This window comes from Suricata suricatta, chromosome 3, assembly GCF_006229205.1.
Source record: "Suricata suricatta isolate VVHF042 chromosome 3, meerkat_22Aug2017_6uvM2_HiC, whole genome shotgun sequence".
NCBI classification, from domain to species: Eukaryota; Metazoa; Chordata; class Mammalia; order Carnivora; family Herpestidae; genus Suricata; species Suricata suricatta.
In genome coordinates this window covers 83,822,967-83,845,953 of record NC_043702.1, presented here as the reverse complement: position 1 = coordinate 83,845,953, position 22,987 = coordinate 83,822,967, and the positions used below count along the sequence as shown (strand labels likewise).

The 22,987-nt window shown below is 35.7% G+C and overlaps 1 protein-coding gene across 1 annotated transcript in view; it reads left to right on the top strand.

Moving 5' to 3' along the window:
* KYNU (kynureninase) overlaps window positions 1-14,166 on the top strand; it is a 113,734-nt gene extending 99,568 nt beyond the window's left edge. Inside the window, exons 11-14 of the mRNA XM_029933011.1 lie at window positions 2,641-2,693; window positions 4,579-4,664; window positions 10,709-10,939; window positions 13,252-14,166. Coding sequence (XP_029788871.1) covers window positions 2,641-2,693; window positions 4,579-4,664; window positions 10,709-10,939; window positions 13,252-13,389 — 508 coding nt within the window. The 3' untranslated portion in view covers window positions 13,390-14,166. The remainder of the gene's footprint in view (window positions 1-2,640; window positions 2,694-4,578; window positions 4,665-10,708; window positions 10,940-13,251) is intronic.
* The last annotated feature ends 8,821 nt before the right edge of the window (window positions 14,167-22,987 follow it).

Sequence of the window (22,987 nt, the reverse complement as noted above, 5' to 3'; positions counted from 1 at the left end):
ATTTCTGCTCTAATTTTTATTATTTCTCTTCTTCTGCTCACTTTGGGCTTTCTTTGCTGTTCTGCTTTTAGTTCCTTTAGGTATGCAATTAGGTTTTATATTTGGGATTTTTATTGTTTCTTGAGATAGGCCTGGATTGCAGTGTACTTTCCTCTTATGATTGCCTTTGCTGCATCTGAAAGGGTTTGGGCTGTTGTGTTTCCATTTTCATTTGCTTCCATTTATTTTTTAATTTCCTCTTTAATTTTCTTGGTAAGATTTTCTTTAACCTCCATGCATTTGGAGGCTTTTCAAATTTTTTTTTTGTGGTTGATTTCAAGTTTCATAGCATTGTGATCTGACAATATGCATGGTATGATCTAATTTTTTTATATTTATTGAGGGCTCTTTTGTGACCCAATATGTGATCTACCTTAGAGAATGTTCCATGTACACTCAAGAATAATAGGTATTTTGCTTTAGGATGAAAAGTTCTGAATATATCTGTCAAGTCTGCCTGGTCCAGTGTATCCTTCAAGGCCTTTGTTTCTTTATTGATTTTTCTGCCTAGTTGATCTGTTCATTGCTATAAGTGTAGTATTAAAGTCTCTGCAATTACTATATTCTTATCAATAAGATTGGTTATTTTTGTGATTAATTGATTTATATATTTGGGTGCTCCAAATTGGGGGTCTAAACATTTACAATTGTTAGCTCTTCCTGATGGATAGATCCCATAATTAGAATATAATGCCCTTCTTCATCTCTTGTTGCAGCCTTTAGTTTAAAATCTAGTTTGTCTGATATAAGTATTGCTACTCCAGCTTTCTTTTGACTTCCAGTAGCATGATAGATGGTTCTCTATCCCTTCACTTTCAGTCTGGAGGTGTCCTCAGGTCTAAAATGAGTCTCTTGTAGACAGCATATGGATGGATCTTGATTTTTTCTTATCCATTCTGATATTGAATGTCTTTTGATTGGGCATTTAGTCCATTTACATTCAGGTATTATTGAAAGATATGGATTTAGTGTCATTGTGTTCTCTGTAGGTTTCATGCTTATGGTGGTGTCTCTGGTCCTTTGTAGCTGTTGCAGCATTCTACTCACAAAGTATCCCTTAGGGTCTCTTGCAGCTCTGGTTTAGTGGTCATGAACTCCTTCGGTTTTTGTTTGAGAAAATCTTTATCTCTCCTTCTACTCTGAACAACAGACTTGCTGGTTAAAGGATTCTTGGCTGCATATTTTTCCTTTTCAGCACATTGAAAATTTCCTGCCACTCTCTTCTGGCCTGCCAAAGTTCAGTGGACAGGTCTGCTCCTACCCTTATGCATCTTGTAGGTTAGGGCCCATTTGTTCCTAGCTGCTTTCAGAATTCTCTGTTTATCTGATGCTGACGGGTATCTGATGCTGCCTTGGAACCAGTGGCTACACTGGTCTGGAGGAGGTGCCATCTGGATTGGTCAGTGTCAGTCTTGCTCTGATAGATTTGCAGTTACCAGGCACAGAGGGACAGAGTTTTATTATCACTTATTTTAAATTGTTACATGATCTGAGGGCTATTTTTATATTTTCTATTATGTTCCATTTGTGTCTTTGATGCTTCTTACAGTAGTCTTGTGCACATTTTGTGAATTTGTAACATGCTAACAGAATAATACATGGGATATTAACCACGATAGTCTTTTATCTCAAACTTTGTTATTTTTACTCACATATTTTCTGTAAACTTAAAAATATTTTGCCCAGTTCTAACAAAAAGCCATGGGATTTTTAATTTTGGCAGTATTAAAACCAAAACTTTATTGGGGTGTCTGGGTAGCTCAGTTAAGTGTCTGACTTGATCTAGATACAGGTCATGATCTCACAGTAGGTGAGACTGAGCCCCGACCTTGGGGTCTGTGCTGACAGTGGGAGCCTGCGTGGGATTCCCTCCCTCCCTCTCTCCCTGCCCCTCCCCCACTCACTTGCATGTGCTTGCAGCTTGCCCTCTCTCTTTCTCTCTCTCTGTCTCAAAGTGAATGTATATAAACTTAACAAAAAACATAAAAATTTATTTAGGGAAAACAGATTATCAGAAATATTGAACTTACATTTCCCAAATTTTGTATTTTTCTTTAAATCATTTTATAATTATTTTCCTATACTATGCACACACAAATACATGTGTATGATTTTCGAATTTATTTCTCACTAAAAAAAAAAAAGGAGAAGCAGTCAATTTCCTTAGAAAATTATTCAACAACTTTTAACAATTATATTGGTTATTTTTATACCATTTCTCTTTACGGAGCCTGTTGTGAAAAATATATTATCATATTAATTGCTTTTTCTTTTTGAGCTTTTACCTTTGTTTTAAAATCTAAAAAAAAATTCAACATATTTTGTTCAATTTACTTATTTTAAAGAAAAATATCATTAAGTATAGATTTTCAAATGGTTTAACTTAGAAAGATAATATAGTTATATCAATAAATTGATTTTATCCTTATTCTTGATAAGGTTATAAATATTAATTGCCTTATGATATCATAAAATATATATAAGCTTATATATTTGATGAATCACAATACAAATGGCTTTCATATGCAGGCCCCAGGTTACTATATTAATTGCAGTTCTTTTTGTAGACCAAAATATCTAATATTCTTATTTATTTTTTAGATTGGTGGGATGGTTTGGCCATGAACTCAGCACCAGATTTAAGATGGATAACAGTAAGTGCATTCCATTTCACTTCACAAGTCATTTTATTTTACCTTTATTTCAATTTTCATCTGTCTTTGTGTGGTATGTACTTTACATGCCTCATGGAGAGTGCACTTTGAAAATGCCACTGAGAATTCTTAAAATAAGAAGTGACATTTCCAGAGTGTAAGACTAAGTGTTTGTAGGTTTTAGCATGATTTCGAGTCTATCCGTTTGTAGGGACGTAAGTAGAAATGAGTTGCAATGTACAGGACTCAGATCTCATCAGTACTGAGTACCCAAAACATCAGGCAGTCAAGACAGGAAGGAATTTTTGGCTTAAAGTCAGGCCCAGAGAGACTTGGATGACAGTTCTACTTTGCTGCCCAATAGTTTTGTGATGCTGCACAAATCATAGCTTCTTGGGATTTTTTTGTTTGTTTTCTGTTTTGTTTTCCTTCTTGCATATGTAATATGAATAATATCCATCTCAAGGTTTGGTTTGAGGGTAAGACAAGTTCAAAGATAGAACCCAAGCAGCACTATTTAATAAATGTTCACTTTTATCTCACTCTTTTTCCAATTTTTCTTCCCGGTGGCTTTTGCCACACACAGAACAATGGCCATTGAACCCCCGCAGGTAGAGATGAAAGTTCAGCACATGCAGGGTTCTCCCAAACTGCCCTACTTACTTATTGAGTGACTCCCTTCTTCAGTCCTGTGGGACACAGAGAGCTTCATAACTGTTTTGAGAGTTTTCAGTTCAACTTTATCCTTCAGACTACTACTAACCTGAGTTACTAGTTTAAAAATATTCCTATCTGCAAAAACCAAGGTGCAAAAGATCAGGATGGGCTCTTCCAGTCAAATCAAGAAGCCTGTATTTTATGTTGCCTCCTTGGAATAATTAACTGTTATTATTGCCAGTTACTTACACTCTCTGTGATGACTTTTCTTACCTGTAAATGAGAGAATTGGACTAGATCAAGCGTGGGTGAAGGTTCTCTGTGAAGGGCCAGAGAGAGGTATTTCAAGCTTTGGGGGCCGCACTGTCTCTGTGGCAAATATTCAGTTCTGCCATTGTAGTGCTAACGCAGTCATAGACATACATAAGCGAGTGGATGCGGCTGTATGTTCCAGTGAAACTTTATTTACAAAATCAAGTCAAGGGCCAGATTTGGTCCTCAGTACATAGCTTGTTGAGCCCTGGATTAGATGCATCTCTAAAAACCCAGAATAATCTAATGCTCTTCTAGTCAGTTTTAGCTTTAATTTGATCTCTAACTAGCAATCGTAAGGCTATTGGACTTAACTTGCTACTATTCAATCTAATTGACACTAATTAGGATAATACCTTCTATTAAATTACCTTTTAAATGTATCATACTTAGGCAGATCATATTTTTAAAAAGCCCATTTTCCCCCCAGGAGAAGCCACTTGACCTAATAATCCTAGTGCTAGAAATCACCTTCATAGGTCATTTAATTCATATGCCTGCCTTTGGATGACATTACGATTACAAACCATTAAAATTTTGATATTTTTCTCTCATTGATATGGTTTCATAGTAGAAAAACAAAGCATAGGGCAGATTACGGAATGCTGGCTTGGGGGTGTGGAAGAACAGAGAATGAGGTCCAGAGAATCTTCCTCAAGAGGTCATTTTTATATGTCTAAAGGCTCTAGAATTTGGTAGGCTGCCAAGAAAGTGGGGAAGGGGAGACAGACATTGCAGGCAAAGGGGAAATATACCCATGTTTTAGGTCCATAGAATTTCTTTTAAATATCTCAGAAATCTTAGAAATAAAAGATTTTAAATCTTATTCTTCTCTCTACTATAGTGTCATAAAAAATCCAGAAAGGACACTTTTCAAGGTACATTCTATAAAAATGACATGATGTTAATTTTTCAGAATTGCAGTTAATCCCTGGGGTTAGTGGATTTCGAATTTCAAATCCTCCCATTTTGTTGGTCTGCTCCTTACAGGCTAGTTTAGAGGTAAGTGACCTATGCTTCAGCTTGCTTTCCTTCTCTCTCTATCTGACTGTGACACGTTGTAGGGCCTTCTCTGCTAGAGTAAGATCAAGTTCACTCTGTATAAACAGTGGTCACAAGCCAGCATTCTCCTTTAGGACCGTGACTCTGTGCTATTTGACATCTTTTATTTATGTCTCCAGCCCCAGCACTGTGCTTGGCACATGATAAATGTTGTTGGCACTTAATAAATGCTCATTGGAACTGACCTGGGGACACATATTTTTAGTTCCACTTAGGATGCATGTGAACTTAAACAAGTTGTTTAATCTTCTCTTGGTCTCTCTGTGACAGAATAAGCATGCAATATTTAGTTCTTGATTATTTCACTCATTCAACATTTATTTACTAAGAAAGTGTTATGTGCCAGACATTGTTGGGATTACTGGAGACTCTCTTCTGGTTCTGTAAGTTAATGAACTCACAAAGTGTCATGTGGTACAACTACAGGAAGACATACTTTAAGGGAAAAAATAAAAATAATCAGAATAAACCAAAGATTCAGAAAGGTTTCATGAGGTAAATGGATTTCTCTCTTTGTCTCTTTCTTTCTTTCTTTTTGCTGGAGTGTCTATACCATTATATTCTTGTATAATCTCTCTACTGTTACTGGCTCAATATGTATTTTTTTTAGTAAATGCATGTTTTTAGTGTCACCTAAATAATAATATCCAAAGAATCAATTTGGGTTTCAGATATTTATATCTACCTTTCCTTCTATTTATATAGCTATATTGATACCTAGTTTGTCCATTTATATCTAAATTATATTCATATCCATATCTATGTAGATTAATTATTTGGGTATTAATTAATTTCAGACTGAGACAATATTGGGGAGCCTGGGTGGTTCAGTTGGTTAAATGTCTGACCTTGGCTTAGGTCATGATCTCATGGCTCAAGAGTTCGAGCCTCACTTCAGCCTTTGGCTGACAGCTCAGAGCCTGGAGACTGTTTCGGATTCTGTGTCTCCCTCTCTCTCTACTCCTCCCCTTCTCATGCTCTGTCTCTGTCTCTCAAAGATAAATAAAACATTAAAAAATTAAATAAGAAAAGAATGAGACTAAATTTATTTAAGGAAATATATATTGTAAATAATTATATGCTATATAATTAATAACATCAATATATATTAAGTAAATGTATTTTATATACATACATTACAGCAAAATATATTTTAGATAAGTGTGTTTTTCTAACAGTGTTTAAATATATAGCTATTCAGAAATGAATTTGACTTTTTAAAATTTAAAGTCTTTTAAAGCATCTGGTTTTTGATATTTTGTGAAATTCTATTGTGGAGTATTCCAGGATGAATGACTAGATGAAGACTTCTAAAATCTCTAAACCTAAATTTTAGGATTCTGTGAACACGCATAGCAGTTTCTCACTTTGGCCACTGGATGGCAATGTCAAGTTCTTTTTTTTAATAGAACTTCACCATTAGGTAGCGCAATCAACTCATTTGACTTCATCCCAATTTAAAGAACATCTACTCAGTGTGACCACTAGATGGAGCTTGTGTTGTTTTCACTTTTTGGCAAAATTTTTTAACTGAAAATAGACCCAGTAACAAGATTTTTCAGCCAGTGGAAAAGAAGTTTTTTAAATTTTTGGGGGGGTGAGAAGGGAGAGAATCTGCTTAGCAAGTCAGATAATCATATTTGAATTATTTTTATAATATCTATTCAGAGAAAACTTCTGTTAAACGTTTTAAAACGATGCAGTTTTTCTCACTTTGCAAGTTTGTATCAGGGAGAAGGTGAGTTACAATAGAAAATGCACCGAGGTGTACCTTAGGAAGAACTGGTACTTGACGGTCTCTGATTTCCTTATCTTTGCAAATGAGTTCTCGGCCAGATCTCGAAGTTTTCTTTTAGACGCTCTAACTTTGATATGTTTCTACAGTGGGCTGGTGTCAAGTACTTACCGCCTTCTGCGTGAAAAAGAAGTCGCATTCTTAGTTTTCCTGCCACTAGTCCCCTAGGCTAGGCTTGAATGATGAAAAGCTCAGGAGTATCTATCACTGTGTTACACTGTATTGTAGTCACCTAAACAAGGTTTTTATTTTCAGCTGGAATCTGAAGATTGAAATTTTTCTTTAATATCTAAACAAATAGCAAGAGGACCCAGAAGGCCACAAGAGTGGAATATGTACTTCTCTTATCACTTAAGTATTTTCCTGGAGCCACTTAGAGATATCTTAAGTAAGCAGTGCTTGGTGGCTCAGTTGGATAAGTGTATGAGTCTTGATTTCAGCTCAGGTCATGATCTCAGGGTCGGTGAGAGGGTGCCTCATGTCAGGGCTCTGCACTGACAGTATGGAGCCTGCTGGAATTTTTTCTCTCCCTCTCTCTCTGTCCCTCCCTTGCTCACCCTCTCTCTGTCACTCAAAATAAAGGAATAAAAACAAAAAAAAAAATGAAAGAAGAAAGAAATACCATACTTAAGTTATTCACTGCTAAGGCTACATCCTAACCAAAATTATCATTAGGTAATCAAACGTTGTACTACAGAAAGCATTTTTGAAATTCTTCCTCCCCATTATAAATTGCATAATTCTGAAATTACAGAACAGTGCATGTCATTCTTCTTATTCTTTACCTAGCTCTTAAAATGTTCTAGTCCCTAGATGCCATGTGCATAAGCATCATTGCAGTCATCCAGTTGCTACTGTGCTTAAGTTACTGCCTTGTAGGAGACAGGTGACTGAAGTTTGAATCGATGAGAGAAATAGATGCATGAATCACAGTGCCTGTCTTTGTTGTGCTGCTTTTCTTTCAAAAAATATCCTACATAGTCAAATACCAACAGGAGGAGAGAGTCTAAACATGGGTATGATCTCAGTTTTGCAATGCAATGATTTTGTTAAATATTAATATTGTTTTCTTTACAATTCCGTGTGCGTCTAATCAACTGATAACATGAAAAATAGCACCTTATAATCAATTTAAAACTGTCCTTTCTTTATAGTAGTGGCTCTGAATCATTTGTATTACATATTTATATGGTACAAATACATATGATAAAATATGATACACATTTTACATATAAAAATATGTGGTTCACTAGAAAGCAGGATAAGAACCAGGAGGCATGTACTCTCTCTCTCACTGGGGCACCAAGTGTGACCTTACATAGGTGACAGCTTTCTCTGGATTATATATGCTCTTGAGTTCATTTGTCTCATTTTTAAAATGAAGATGTTTAGACCAGAATATTTCAGAAGTGTCCTGAATCTTCCAATTTCTAACTTGAAATTAAAAACACATATATTTTATTTTGTAGGGTCATACTTGCATTCAGTGGTAAGTAGACAGTTTTTAGATCATTTCAGTATATGAATTTATAATGAAATAAATGGCTCCAATATATAAAATTAGAATATTCAATTAAAATACACATAAAGTGGGGCACCTGGGGGACTCAGTCAGTTAAGCATGCAACTTTGACTCAGGTCATGATCTCACAGTTCATGAGTTCGAGCCCCACATTGGGCTCTGTGCTGACAGCTCAGAGCCTGGAGCCTGCTTCAATTCTGTGTCTTTCCCTCTCTCTTCCCTTTTCTCACTCATGTGCATTCATTCTCTCTCTCTCTCTCTCTCTCTCTCTCTCTCTCTCTCTCTCTCACTCTCTCAAAAAATGAGTAAACATTAAAATTTTAAAGACACATCAAGTAAGAAGAAATGTACTATGTGTTTCCTCAGAAAGTTATTAGGCAGCCAATTTTAAGAATTTAAGAGAAAAAAGTTTTCAACAATTGAAAATGTCATACTATACTTCTTTTTCCTATTTAAACTTAGCTAACTTTTCTAGCTTTGTATTCTTTTTGCTCAGTAAGAAAAATAACCCAAGTAGTTGAAACTCTGCCAAGAATTGTTATAAGCTGAATATTTTTAACCTACAGTTTTCATTTTTTTATTTAAAAAAATCATCCTTTCTCAATACTGAAAGCATAGAAATAACGAGAAGCCAATAAGAAAGGAAGATATTTATTCTATTCTCCAGTTAACTCCTATTATCCCCTCTTAATATTTTTATGTGAGGCCTCAGAAGAGACCTTTACACCCTCTGACAGGATTTTAAGAGTGCTTCACAATGCAGCTGCCCTTACTGTGGTTTAATAATGGAAAAAGGTTTCATATTTAAAAGTTATTTTATTATCAAAGAGTAACAGTATGTTAAAATTGAGACTGTCATTAAAAAAAAACCTTGGTTTCTAGTTATCAGAGAAATCAGCAGGAACAAAACATCCTTAAAAAAAACACTATAAAGTTAAATAATATTCCCCCAAGTCTTACCAACCTATCAATAGAAATGAAATATCATTAAAAGTAGTACTTCACACATTGCTCTTACCTGTTATCTTATGGTACTTATAGCAGAACCAGAAAGTTTTTTGGAATTTTTATAAATGAAATTTACCTTGACTTACTTTTAATGTGCAAAGAGAAGATTGGAAAAATTCCTCTCCTATTCTTTTATTCCTATCCTGACAACCAAACCACATGTGGTGGCTGCCTTGCCTGTTCCTGATCCTGGTTCTCCATCCAGGCTCTCATAATCCAAAAGTTGGCTGTGTTCCCTTGAGTCCACCTTGGACCAGATCTGCTTACATTTTCTTTTACACAAGGCAACAAAGAGATACGTCCTATCAAACTCAACGGAACTAGGGTTCCATGAGTCCCAAAGTATTGCCTGTACTGCTGATCTCAGATACTTTCTGAAACAGACATTGATTGAACTCTACTTGCGGCCAATCTCTTCCATAGTCTACGACATTTGGTTGGGAAGAAATACAGATACTATTCTATTCTGTTTCTCTTCTCTTGGATACTGTTACCTTCAATGCAACTCCTTTGGTCTCTTTTAGCCAAATCCATAGCTTTCATGAAATATAGGTCAAACCAAATGGTTTGAGTTCATTAGAATGCCTGCTCACACATGCCTCATGTATATACTGAAATAACTATTTTCACAAGCTTCATAAAGTCTAGATGTCACTAAGTGACCCTGTCTTTGCTCTGTGGCATAACGTGATACAGAAAAGGGATATTAAGTGGCATGCCAGTGCATCACACTCTGTTTGCAGTTCATTCAGTTCTTACATGTAGGATATATTTTTAAACTCTACTTGACCCTAAGAGATAAGCTAGAGAAGCGTGTCTCTTCTGACCTCTAATGTTCCAACACCAGTTATTGTGTGCACTTGTCACTCATCTTAATATAAGAAACTTCAGGCAGCAAATGACAGTATTTTCACACCAGTGCTAGAGTTCAGCAGGGGAGAAAATGATGAAAGAAGAAGAAAGATAAAAAAAAGAAAGAGAGAGGGAGGAAGAGAGACAGAAAGACACAGAGAGACAGAGAAGCAAACCTAACGGCCTCACTACTAACATATATGTATTATCTGACATGATTTGCCTCCTTGGCTGACGAAACTTAGCTTTATTATATACCTGCTTGTTTGCTTAGTATTAAGCTGGGGAGATTAGGAATTGGTAAAACAATTATAAATAATATTGGTAACACTGCCTTTCATATATACACGCGTGTTTAACCCTTATTATACTTTGGTGTGGACCAAGAAGCTTTATATCAGAATAGAAAAAAAGTCGTCTCGATTATGATTGTGTAAAATGATTTTGGGGAAAAGGTTTGACTTTCATGATCTTCAAATGCATTGATTAAGGTATGTTTTACTTATACTTATTATACTGAGCTAATGTAAAATAACTGTAAAGGAACATTACACTACCATACTTTTTTCTTCTTTAGAAGTATTGTTTAAATGACATTTGTACAGTTTTTCTGTCATGGAAACTTTGCATTTAGCTTTTAATGGCCAAGCTTAAAAGAGATATGTTTTTACAAAGGATTATCTAAAACGGGATGTTTTTGGAAAGGTCAAAAGTAGGCATTTCCTTTTTTAACATGGATTTCAGTTATTTTTTGCTTCTTTGTAAATCAAGATGACACTGTTAATCTGATTGTTTCTAATTCTGTAGATCTTTAAGCAAGCGACTATGAAAGCATTGAGGAGAAAATCTATTTTGCTAACTGGTTATCTGGAATTCATGATCAAGCATTACTATAACAAAGATAAAACAGATACCAAGAGACCGTTTGTGAACATAATTACTCCATCCTGCATAGAGGATCGTGGCTGCCAACTAACACTAACATTTTCTCTTCCAATAAACAATGTATTCCTAGAACTAGAAAAACGAGGAGTGGTTGTAAGTATATCTCTTGCTTTGCTACCAGGTTTTCTCTCTGGGTTACATGTTGGGGTAAATTTTGTGTTCTTTGGTTAATTCACTGTTGCATGTTATTTCACATGAGTCAGTTCGGGAGGATAGATTATGTGTCAACTAATCATGCATCACTGTGTTAATTGAAGGACATAGAGGTCTGTCATTTCTGATAAAAGGGATAAAAGGGAAGAAACCACATATTTTGGATGAGGAGCCAGCCTTCCATAATTCACTCATTCTTTTTATTATAGTTTGAGCAGAAAAAAATGGTTTTATCATAATCAATTAGCACATGTTTTCACTTGTTTTTTAGTCATGAAAGCCCAAATATATATGTTCATTGAATAACTAGAATTAAAGAACATGCTATAATGGAAGAGGAGGAAAAAAGTCAGTCTTATTTAGTTGTTTGATTGAGCTAAGTCATTTTCAGACTTGTCATTTTAATCAAAAAAGAGCTATAAACACATCTCAAGGGTGTTAACATTGTATGAAATAATTTTTTTTAACCCTTGGGTCTAAGTGATCATTCTATTCTCTTGAAGAAAATAAATGTTAATAAGGTGATTTCAGGGGCTTCTGGGTGGCTCAGTTGGTTAAGCGTCCAGCTTTGGCTCAGGTCATGATCTCAAGGTTCATAGGTTCAAGTCACCCATTAGGCTCTGTGCTGACAGCTAGCTCAGAGCCTGGATCCTTTGGATTCTGTCTCTCTCTCTTTATCTCTCTGATCCTTCCCTGCTTCCCTCTTTGTCTCTCAAAAATAAATTTTAAAAAATCCCAAAAATTAAAAAAAATAGGGTGGGTGATTTCAGGGAAAATGGTGGTCGTGTATCTATTTCCAGTAACCATGTAATTTAAGAATTGCTCCACTCATGTGATCCTTTTGTTTTTGTTTTTGTTTATTTTGTTTTGTTTTAGAGAGAAGGAGAGAGAATGCACGGGGACAGAGGGAGAGAGAGAGAATCTTAAGCAGACTCCATGCTCAACATGGAGCCTAGCTTGATTCAGAGTTTGATCCCATGAGCCTGGGATCATGAGCTAAGATGAAATCAAGCATCAGACACTCAACTGACTGAGAAACCCAGGGGTCTCCTAACCTCTTTCGGAGAGGTTATCTCAGATTCCGAGGGCACAAATCCATATATTGGTGTTCCAAGTCATTTGTGAGCTCTGTGCTCCCTGGAAAGTTTGTTTATGTCTGTTGGCTTGAATTTTCTCATCTGGATTTTGGGGACAAAAACATTTACCTCCAAAAGTTGTTATGGAATTAAATGCCCCATAACAAATAATTACTGTATTGTCCCACCCATAGTGAGTGCTTCTTAAAGATTGATCATAGTGATCAAATTATCTGGGTTCATTTCATGACCTTTCAGGGATACAGGCTGTTCCTTACCTGTGAGATTAAGGATTAGAGGATTATGTAAAACTAATTGACTAAAACTCTCCAAGTGTCAGTGAGGTTCTCATTTATTTCTTTTTTCATTTTTTTTTAATTTTAAAGAAAAAGTGAGAGAAAGCACAAGTGGGAGAAGGGGTGCAGAGAGAGAGAACTGAATATTAAGCAGGCTCCATCCTCAGCAGGGAGCACAACGCAGGGCTCAATCCCAAAACTCTAAGATCATGATATGAGCCAAAATCAAGACGCAGATGGTCAACTGACTGAGCCACCCAAGTGCCCCGTTTTATTTATTTATTTGATTGTTTGTTTATTTATTTACTTTTATTTTTTAGGTTCTCATTCATGTTTTAAATTATTATTTTATTTTTTTAAGTTTTGTATTTATTTTGAGAGAGAGAACACAAGCAAGGTAGGGGCAGAGAGAAGGAGAGACAGAATCCCAAGAGCCTGCGAGACCCCAGTGTGGGGCTTGAGCTCACAAACCATGAGATCATGACTCAAGCCTGGATCAAGAGTCAGGCGCTTAACCGACTGCCCCACTGAGATGCCCCTAAGGTTCTCATTCATTTAAATGTGCCCAAGGGCTCTAGGCTCTTAGAGTCTCCCCACAGATAAATTGTATATATGACTTACTGGATGTTCAAGAGGATGCTTGCTGAGTGGATTTCAGGAAGGCACTTTGGATCCTCATGATATTCATTCCTATTTTAACTCTTATTAAGAGGACGGTTCAAATAACATAGAAACATTCTTTTTTAAGAAAAGTAACAAAATGCTTACATATTAAGTTTTTGGGAAATCAGCATAATTGCTTTATGTGGGTTTATCTTGAATGTAGATTTTCATGATGTGAAAAATGTTAACAATCCTGTTATTATTTTCTCCACCACAGTGTGACAAGCGGGATCCAGACGGCATCCGAGTGGCTCCAGTGCCTCTCTACAACTCTTTTCATGATGTTTATAAGTTTATCAAGATACTTGCTTCTGCACTTGACTCTGCAGAAACCAAAAATACGAGTGTTCTTTAGAACGACTTAAGTAATACTAAAAGTTACTACGGTTATTTTATTATATTTGTTCTAATCTTAATAACTGGAAGTTTTTCAAAAACAATTGCACATAACTGGCAATAAATTATATAGTTTACAGAAAAATCTGATATATTTCCTCTAAGGGTCTGGGGTTCTGAAGAATCCATATGTCTGTCCAATTTTTCAATGCATGGTGGATCAAAGTTTTCACTGGTCCAAGGATTATGTATACAGTCTTAGCTAGCTGTCACATTTCATGGTCAGTGAATGTTTGATGTTGATTTAATTTATAATTTGACTGACAACTTCATAATATATGTGCAATTTTTTGTGTCAATTTTAGAAATGTTGCTTTAGTTTTAATTTACCAGAGAGTTTCTTACAGTCACTGTAATTTCACAGTCTGATATATGTATGATTTTGCAATATTCCATCCAACTCTAATCTAAGGAACAGAAAATACATTTTCTAGGGTAGTAGCTTTCAAATATTTTGGCTACAATCCATACTAAGAAGTATGTTTAATATAAGATAACAGTATTTATATGTTTATGCCTTATTTTATTGATTGTAATATACAAATTTTTATATTTCAACATCTGAGAAAAAGAATTTTTTCAATTTGCTATTAATGATTCTTACAATTTCTCTTGAGCATTCTTTCATGTTACCGTTCCTGACATTAGCATGTTTCTCCTATGAATAGATAGTACCTTAGATATGATTTTTAAAAGATGGTATATATACCAAAAATAAAAGTAACATAAATTATTAGTGCTCTGCTATTTATTATTCATTTTATCTCATTACATCAAATGTTGGTTGAAACTCATTAAATTTATTTGTCTACCTACTCTTAGATCCTAATCCATTTTTTATAAGGTTTTCCCTTTTTTAAATGTTACTTTTCTTTCTTTTTTTTCTTGTGGTTTTTAAATGGCAATCTCTCCTGATAGAAGACTATGTTTAAAAATGTTTATTTATTTATTTTGAGAGATGGAGAGTGTGAGTGGGGGAGGGGCAGGGAGAGGGGCTGGTGAGAGAATCCCAAGCAGGCTCCACACTGTCAGCTCAGAGCCAGATGCGGAGCTCCAACTCACAAACTGTGGGATCATGACCTGAGCCAAAATCAAGAGTCAGGACACTTAACTGACTGAGTCACCCAGGTCCACCTCTACCCCCCATAGAATATGTTACTCTGTCTCTAAAACGGTAATGTACATCACCCCAAGATATTTGCAATTGAGAATTAGAATTAGCAAATGAGTACTTCTTCTCTCAACCTCTAACCCAAATCTCTGGACCTCTCTTTCCTCTAGGAAAACTGCAGTTATACTCAGCCCTGTTGGACTTCCCTAGTTTACAGTTGTTGATGATGCAACCACTATTCATAAATTGGCAAAACAGTCTACACTTATATACATGGACTGCAAGAGTGACTACAGTGTTATCATGGCCCCCAATGAACAAATTTGAGTGGAATTAACTTATACAGCCACTAGCGTTAAATTAAAAGATGCAGGACTGACACCAATGCCAGCAACTATTGATATGTATTGAGTACTCACCACATACCATGCATTGTGCTAATACACTTATACATTGGCTTACTTATTTGAGTGGTTGCATAACTGCTTTAGCAAAGCTGCCGCCTCCAACTTCTGGCAAAACTCATCTTTGTGGATGGAAAATTTCTCAAAACCCTAAAATTTGACTATATACAACTTCATGTGGGAGAAATCATTGTGAAGCTCACAGATGTAGGCAAAACAGACATGGTTTCAGCTCTCAGGGAGCATGTAGCTTAGTGGGAGAAATGGACAGTAAACGTATAAACACCCGAGTAAATATACAATTACAAAGTCTAAGTTTTATGAGAGAAAAACATGATGACAGATGATGCTATAACAAAAATCTCAAAGGTATTAATTAGATGGTCAATGAAGGGGAAGTATATGATTATGCTTAAAACTTTAAATTCTAAAATATCATGCTAAAATTTTTTAGAAATAAAATTTCATGCTAAAATTTCATCACATTATATATACAAACCATTTAAAGCATGATCAGCACTCTGTCTTCCATTGCTCAGGTTTAGAAACAAGCATTAGAAATTCCCTTTCTATCTGTTTGCATTTCCATTCCTCCCCAAATTCAGACATGCCATCAACTCATATTTTGTGCTAATCATTCCCGTACTGCCATTGAAGTATTACACTTCTGTATGTATCATAAAAATATATCAGCTGATTTTGCCTGAGTGTGAACTTTATGTAAATTTAATTGTATTGTATATATTCTGCTTCCTTTGCTTAGCATCAAGTTTTTGAGATTCATCCATTAGTTGCATATCGCTTTTCATCCATTTTCATAGTATATAATTGAAGTTATTAATTTATTCCATTACTAGTGAACATTTGAGTTATTCCTAACATCTTTCATATTGCAACAATGCTGCTATTAACATTCTTGGTACAGAGATTCGAACGTTTGCCCAGGGCATAATAACTGTGAAAATATCAGGTCAAAGGACATACCCATTTCAACTTCACTAAGAAGTATCAAACTCTTTTCCAAAAGGGTTGTACCATTTTTCATTCCAACCAATAGGAAACGGGAGTTCTCTTCTCTTGATCCTTGCAATAGTAGCTGTTGATTGATTGCCTTTGTTACATATGCAGGCTTAGGTGACTACTAAAATAACAGAATAAATGTTATTCAGTAGAACAGAATGAATGTTCTATTTCCACACATGTAGAAGGAGAAACAGAACGAGGAAATGCACATACACTACTGTTTAAGCCTCAGAAACCATCCTTAATCTATAGATTGAGACAAGATTAGAGTATCACCTGAGTATCACCTGAGTATCACCCTTGCTCAGCTCTTTCCCTTCCCATAGTTTCCTTTATTCTGTTTTTCAAAGATTTTTTTTTGATGAGCACTCCTTCAGTAAAGCATACTAATCCAAATACTTGTCTCTATTTCTAGGAAACCCAATCTAACATAGCATTTCTTTTATCTGGTGCTAATAACCATAAGTCTTTTATATTTCTGTATCCACAGTCTGATAAATTTCAGTTCTGTTTCTGTTGTTTTTCACAAATAATACTTGTTTCCTTGTGTATATTGTGCTTGTTAACTTTAAACTACTCATTTGTATTCACTCTTTTGGAATTCATTGAGAACTGAGTTAAATGTCTTTGCAAAAATATTCATTTTTGACTGCCAATTACTTGGGGTCATTTCTGACACAAGAACACTTAAAATTTTTGTTTTCAGGTGTTTCAGATCACATGAATAGTATGAAATTAGAAGTATTAATCCTTATGAGGGCCAATTTATAGTTGCAAACCCTCTATAGATAATTGATTTTTCTTGCTGACCTTGTACATGTGATTTGATGTAGGGCTCTTCCATCAGTTTATTTACGTGGCTAGTCCTAAGTTTGTTCTATGCCCCATTTAGTTATTAGCAGTGAAGTTCAGTCACTCTAGGATGTAGCAGACACTTTTAGGATGCAATCCATACTTTTACTTTCCAGGTTCCTGCTTTTATTTTATTTTGAGGCTCTTAAGATTTCTTACTTTCATGCCATCTCATTTTAAAAGGCTTTTCTTGCCACTGATTTTTATTTTTGTTTTCAATTATCTAATCCCCATAATATGCTCAACTGTCATGAAATGTTTTATGACTAAAAATGAAAAATATCATGCACTTTCTGTTTTTTTCTGTAGAAAATGAATTGTGCTTTCTTAATAATGAATGCACATTGATGTAATACAAATTGTTTTAATTTTGTTTTTAATTTTTTTAATGTTTATTTATTTTTGGGAGAGAGAGAGATAGTGTGTGAGAGGAGGAGGAACAGAGAGAGAGGGAGACACAGAATCTGAAGCAGACTCCAGCCTCTGTTTTGTCAGCACAGAGCCCAATGCAGGGCTCGAACTCACAAACTGTGAGATCATGACCTGAGCCGAAGTCCAATGCTTAACCAACTGAGCCACCCAGGTGCCCAAATACAAAATTTTTTATAGTGATGTCCTTGGGAGCTATTTTAATACATAGAGCTATTTGTATAACACTAAAGTATACTTATACAAAACTGACGGTGGAAAAGGCTGGGTGTGATGTCAATAACTAAATTTCAAATTAAAGGAGTAAACATTTTCTACAGTTATTTTCTACTCAGTAACTTTCTACTTACTCTTGAGTTCAAAACTATGTGAATTTACATTCAAATTGTGTTCTGCTTTTATGCCATAAATTGAAATTGCTAGATCATAGATTTTGAAGTAAATGGGTATTTGCATCATCTTAGGAAAGAAACCTGCAAACACCAGAAAGCATCATACTATGAAGCACAGCATGGGAAATCACTGGATTAAGCCATCCTGTAACTAAAATGATGGATTTGATGCTTATATGGGTCATTACCCAAGGGATACAGAAATGCTGTTGCATAGGAGCACATGTACCCCAATGTTCATAACAGCAATGTCAACAATAGCCAAAACATGGAAGGAGCCTAAATGTCCATCACCTGATGAATAGATCAAGAAGATGTGGTATATATTCACGATGGAGTACTACATGGCAATGAGAGGGAATGACGTATGGCCCTTTGTAGGAAAGTGGATGGACCTCGAGGGTGTCATGCTAAGCGAAATAAGTCAGGCAGAGAAGGACAGACACCATATGTTTACACTCATAGGTCTAGCAGGAGAACAGGAGAAACCTAATGGAGGACCAGAGGGAGGGGAAGAGGGAAAGAGAGTTGGGGAGAGAGAAGGATGCAAAACTTGAGAGACGACTGAATACTGAAAACAAACTGAGGGTTGAAGGGGAAGGGAGAGGGGGGAAAAGAGGTGGTGGTGATGGAGGAGGGCACTTATGGGGAAGAGCACTGGGTGTTGTATGGAAACCAATTTGACAATAAACTATTGAAAAAAAAAAACAACCCCCCCCCAAATTCCTGTGTTTTAAATGTGTATTTGTTTTGAGAGAAAAATGATACAAAGTCTGGAATTTGCTTTAAAATTTCTCTGCCTCCCTTTTCCCCCCAAAAAAGAATACTGACAAATAGGTTACCACAAACTTGGTGGCTTAAGTCAATAATACATTTATTACCTTACATTTCTATAGGTTACAGAACTGTTTGGTTCACTAGACCAAATTTGAGGTTTTGGCAGGGTTCCTTTCTGGAGGCTCTTGGGGAATTTCCTTGCCTTTTTCAGCTTCTAGAAATTTCCCATATTCCTTGGGTCTGGTCTCCTTCCACCATCTTCAAAGCCAGCAACGGTGCACCTCTTTGATAAATTTTTTTTTCATAGTCACACAGGTGCTAACTCTCCTGTCTCCCTCTTCTGCTTTCAAAGATTTTACTCTTCTGTCTGTCTCTTCCACTTTCAAGGTTTTTGTTAATACAGTGGGCCCAAGTGGAGAATCCAGGATTATCTCTCTCTTACAGTCAGTAGATAAATAGTCTTAATTCTCCCTGCAGTTATAATTCTCTTCTGCCATATAGAAATATTCATATGTTCTGGATATTAAGTCCTGAATATTTTTGCATTGTTGGTGGTCATTACTCTTTGTTCCACAGGAAGAAAGGATGAATGGAAAGAAGGAAGGAAAGAGAAAAATGTATGACAAAGTCTTGATTATTCGAAAGAATTTTCAGATTCCCTCTACTTTTGTTAATATTTGAAAAATAAAAAGAAACTAAATTTGATGACTTAGATAAGAATCCAAGACACCTACCTCAAAATTCATGATTTTTAATAAAATCATGTATAGAATCTTTTCCAGCCTGACTCTTATGGTGGAAATAATCTCTTGTGTCTCCACATGTCAAAAAAGTGTATCTGCACTTTCCTTATGATAGATTTTGAAAGGAGCATTCTATCTTACATCATATTTGTATGTATAACTGTTACTTTGTTACTTTGAGCCTAATATAACTTGGTTAATTTTTTTTGTTCACCCTTTAGTACTTACCACTATGTTGTGTAGACTTCTTTTTAAAATTGTTATTATTTTTTAACATTTTTTATTTATTTTTGAGAGACAGCATGAGTGAGGGAGGGGCAAGAGAGGCGGGGACAGAGGATTGAAAATGGGCTCTGTGCTGACTGCAGTGAGCCTGATGCAGGGCTCTACCTCAGGAGCCCTGAGATCAAGACCTGAGCTCAAGTCAGACACTCAACCAACTGAGTGCCCCAAGTTTTTATTTATTTATTTATTTATTTATTTATTTATTTATTTATTTAGAGAGTGAGCTAGAGCATGCATTGGGGAGGGGCAGAGCAAGAGGAAGAGAGAATCCCAAGCAGGCTCCACATTCAGCATGAGAGCTCCATGTGTGACTCCATCTCACAACCACAAGATCACGACATGAGCTGATACCAAGAGTCGGACACTTAACCAACAGAGCCACCCAAGCGCTCCTACTTAGGCTCTTGTAAGCAGGTAATTAATGGGAAATACGCAATTATAATAAGTCAAATATGCTCTCCATCTTTACCTTGAGGCCACCACTGGTTATGTCAAGTTTACTATTACTTTGCATCCTCCTTTGTCTTTAAAGGGCCTCAAAAAACCATCTTCCATTGCCCCACCCAGAACCAAAGTGGAGAATGATTTCATTGCCGTAAATCATATGAGAATAATACTTTGAAGCATGACTTCTCACAGAAGACAGACTAACAATAAATTCCTGGGTCTCAGTTGAAATTTCAATTGCATATATTCACAATATTATTTTAGGTGAAAAGAACTGCATTTTTGTGCCAATATTTACTAAACAGAGGTCTTAATTTTCTCTTTCCCAGTATGTGGGAGCTTCACTTTATGCAGCTCTCCTTGCATTCTATTGTGTTAAAACAGCAAGCTTGTCAAGAATGGAGACATTGCAGTGATATATGCAGAGTCTATGGGAGACATTTTCTCTATGGGTTAAAGTAAGTAGTTGGATCAAAGTCAGGACATAGATGCTACAGCTGGTCTAGGAAAAAATGGCAATTAAGAGGAAAAAAAAGAACAGAAAGAGAGAATCACAGACAGGCTTTTTTTAGGAGGCAACAACAGAACCAGACTGTTTGAAACTGGTAACTGACTCCAAATGTCACATTTTTCACTGAATTCTAAATAATATTGCTATTTTATAACTGTTACTTTGTTGTATTGATGGCCATATTAACTTATTTCATAACAAACTTTCTACATATATTTTATAGACTATATATTTGTTATCTTTCTCTTATATTTTCTTCTCTTAGCAATACTTAGATTTGAAAAAAAAGTATGTTAAAGGTGAGAGAATATTTCTTTTGAATGGCTTTCAGTTCAGTCAAAGCTGACTGTGATCAGTTTATGCACTTCTGCTAGTACTTGTGTGATTACTTATCTATTAGAAAATCTCAAGTTCTTTAAAGACAAAACATAAAAATATAAAAATAAGACAACAAGAAAACTAAATGTTTTCAAATACTTCCTCTGGAAAAGTTGTGTAAGTTACAATCATTTTATTTTATTTTTTAATGTTTGTTTATTTATTTTTGAGAGAGAGAGAGACAGAAGAGGGGAGGGGCAGAAAGAGGAAGACAGAATCACAAGGAAGTTCCACACTGTCAGCACAGAGCCTGATGTGGGGCTCAAACTCACAAACTGTGAGATTATGACCTGAGCCAAAGGAAAGAGTCAAATGCTTAACTAGCTGAACCACACAGGTGTCCCTACAATCATTCTATAAGGAAATAAAATTACTGTATATTTCTAGGTAACATGACACATCTATCTCACAAAAAATAATATTAAATGAATAAAAGTGGCATAAATATAGACCTCCAAAATGATAAGGGACAAGAGTGAATGAAAGTGTCAACACGCATTTGAAGTTGGAAAGCAGAGGAAACTGGTAGCAGAAACCTAAAATATGATTCCTTGTGTGACAGAGAGAAATATTAAAGAATAGCGATCTGATTCAGGTCAAAGAACCATTGAAATGGTTAGGAACTGGAGGTACCGGTTATTTTGGAAGGCCAGGTGCATGTGGGTTGGGAAACAAGAAGTTGAGAGTCTGTAAAATTTGCAGCTGGACCCCGGGTCCCTTCCTCCTGCCTGTGCAGTCAGAATATTGCATCTTTCCCACACCCACAAAGGCAAGAGTTTACTTCTAGAGAGGATGAGCTACTGTATTTCTGTGCTTGGGAACATGAGGACAGCTGAGGAGATGGATGAACCATTTGACTGAAAATGGAGTGATTCAGCGAAATTTTTATTCTGAATAGTAAAAGTCCCAATTCACTCCCCCTACTGGCTCCCAAGGAATTACCCATGCTCCCCAGTATTATACCCTCCATTCCTCCAGCCCGCCTGAGGAATATGATTATAGATATATCTCCGGGAAAACTGTCCAGTCCACTTGATAAGAGCTACAAATCCTTGTATTGGGTCCTATTGTGGTACAATGCTGCCCACCAATCAAAAAGTTCTGCCCCTGCACAAAATGCTTGCACCTGGTTTTTAGAGTTCCAGTTTTAAAAATGAATGAACACTAAGTAGCACCACACATTCGACAATAACATTTAAAATGCAGGATAGAATCCAAAAGAACAAACAGAACACAAATAATACAATGGAAAACAAAAAGAGGAAGAAGTGGGGAAAAGTTATCGTTAGTATCTTTTAAAGGAAAGGAAAGCCATGGAACAAGAAAACTATGTACTTAAAGAAGACAGAAAGCAAAGGAAACCTCTTGGAAATTAAAAATATATCCGAAATTAAATATTCAAGGGAAATTTTGGAGTATAATTTTGAGGCATTATCTCAAAAGTAGAACAAATTATACAATTAAGATTATAAGAGGTCAACACCAAAGAGTGTTAAAAATGAAAGAATAGAAAAAATAGAAAGGAGAAAATTATTTTTAAAAAACCCTTCAAGAACTCATCCTAAAATAAGGATATACTTTCAGACTAAAGAGGCTCATTGAGTAATAAACATAAGAAATGTACTTTTTTAGTGTAAACCACAGGGCACCTGGGTGGCTCAGTCAGTTGAGCATTGACTCCTGATTTCAGTTCAGTCATGATTTCATGGTTCATGAGATGGAGTGTCATCACACAGAGCCTGCTTGGGACTCTCTCTCTGTCTTTCTCTCTCTCTCTCTCTCTCTCTCTCTCTCACCCCCCCCCTCTCTCCCTACCCCCACATGCACTCCCTCTATTTCTCAAAAATAAATTAATACTTCTTTTTTAAAAATGTAAATCACATCACAGAAAAAAAGTAAGGCATTGGGTACAAAAAGAAAATTATAAAGCTTTACAGAGAAAATTAAATTACACTAAAAATGTCAATTATCATAATGGTATAGGGATTCTCATCACCAAATTTGGAAGATAAACAACAAGGAAGGATGCTTTTGAAAAAGTATTTCCACTTTCCAACCCAAATCATCAATTAAATGTAAAGGTAAAATAAAGATATTTTCAAGTAGGCAAGGTCTTAGGATGTTTTCTTTCCATTTATTATTTCTCAATATTTACTGAGAAAGCCTGAGCCACAAAAAGGAGAAAAATAATAGAAAGATTCCCAA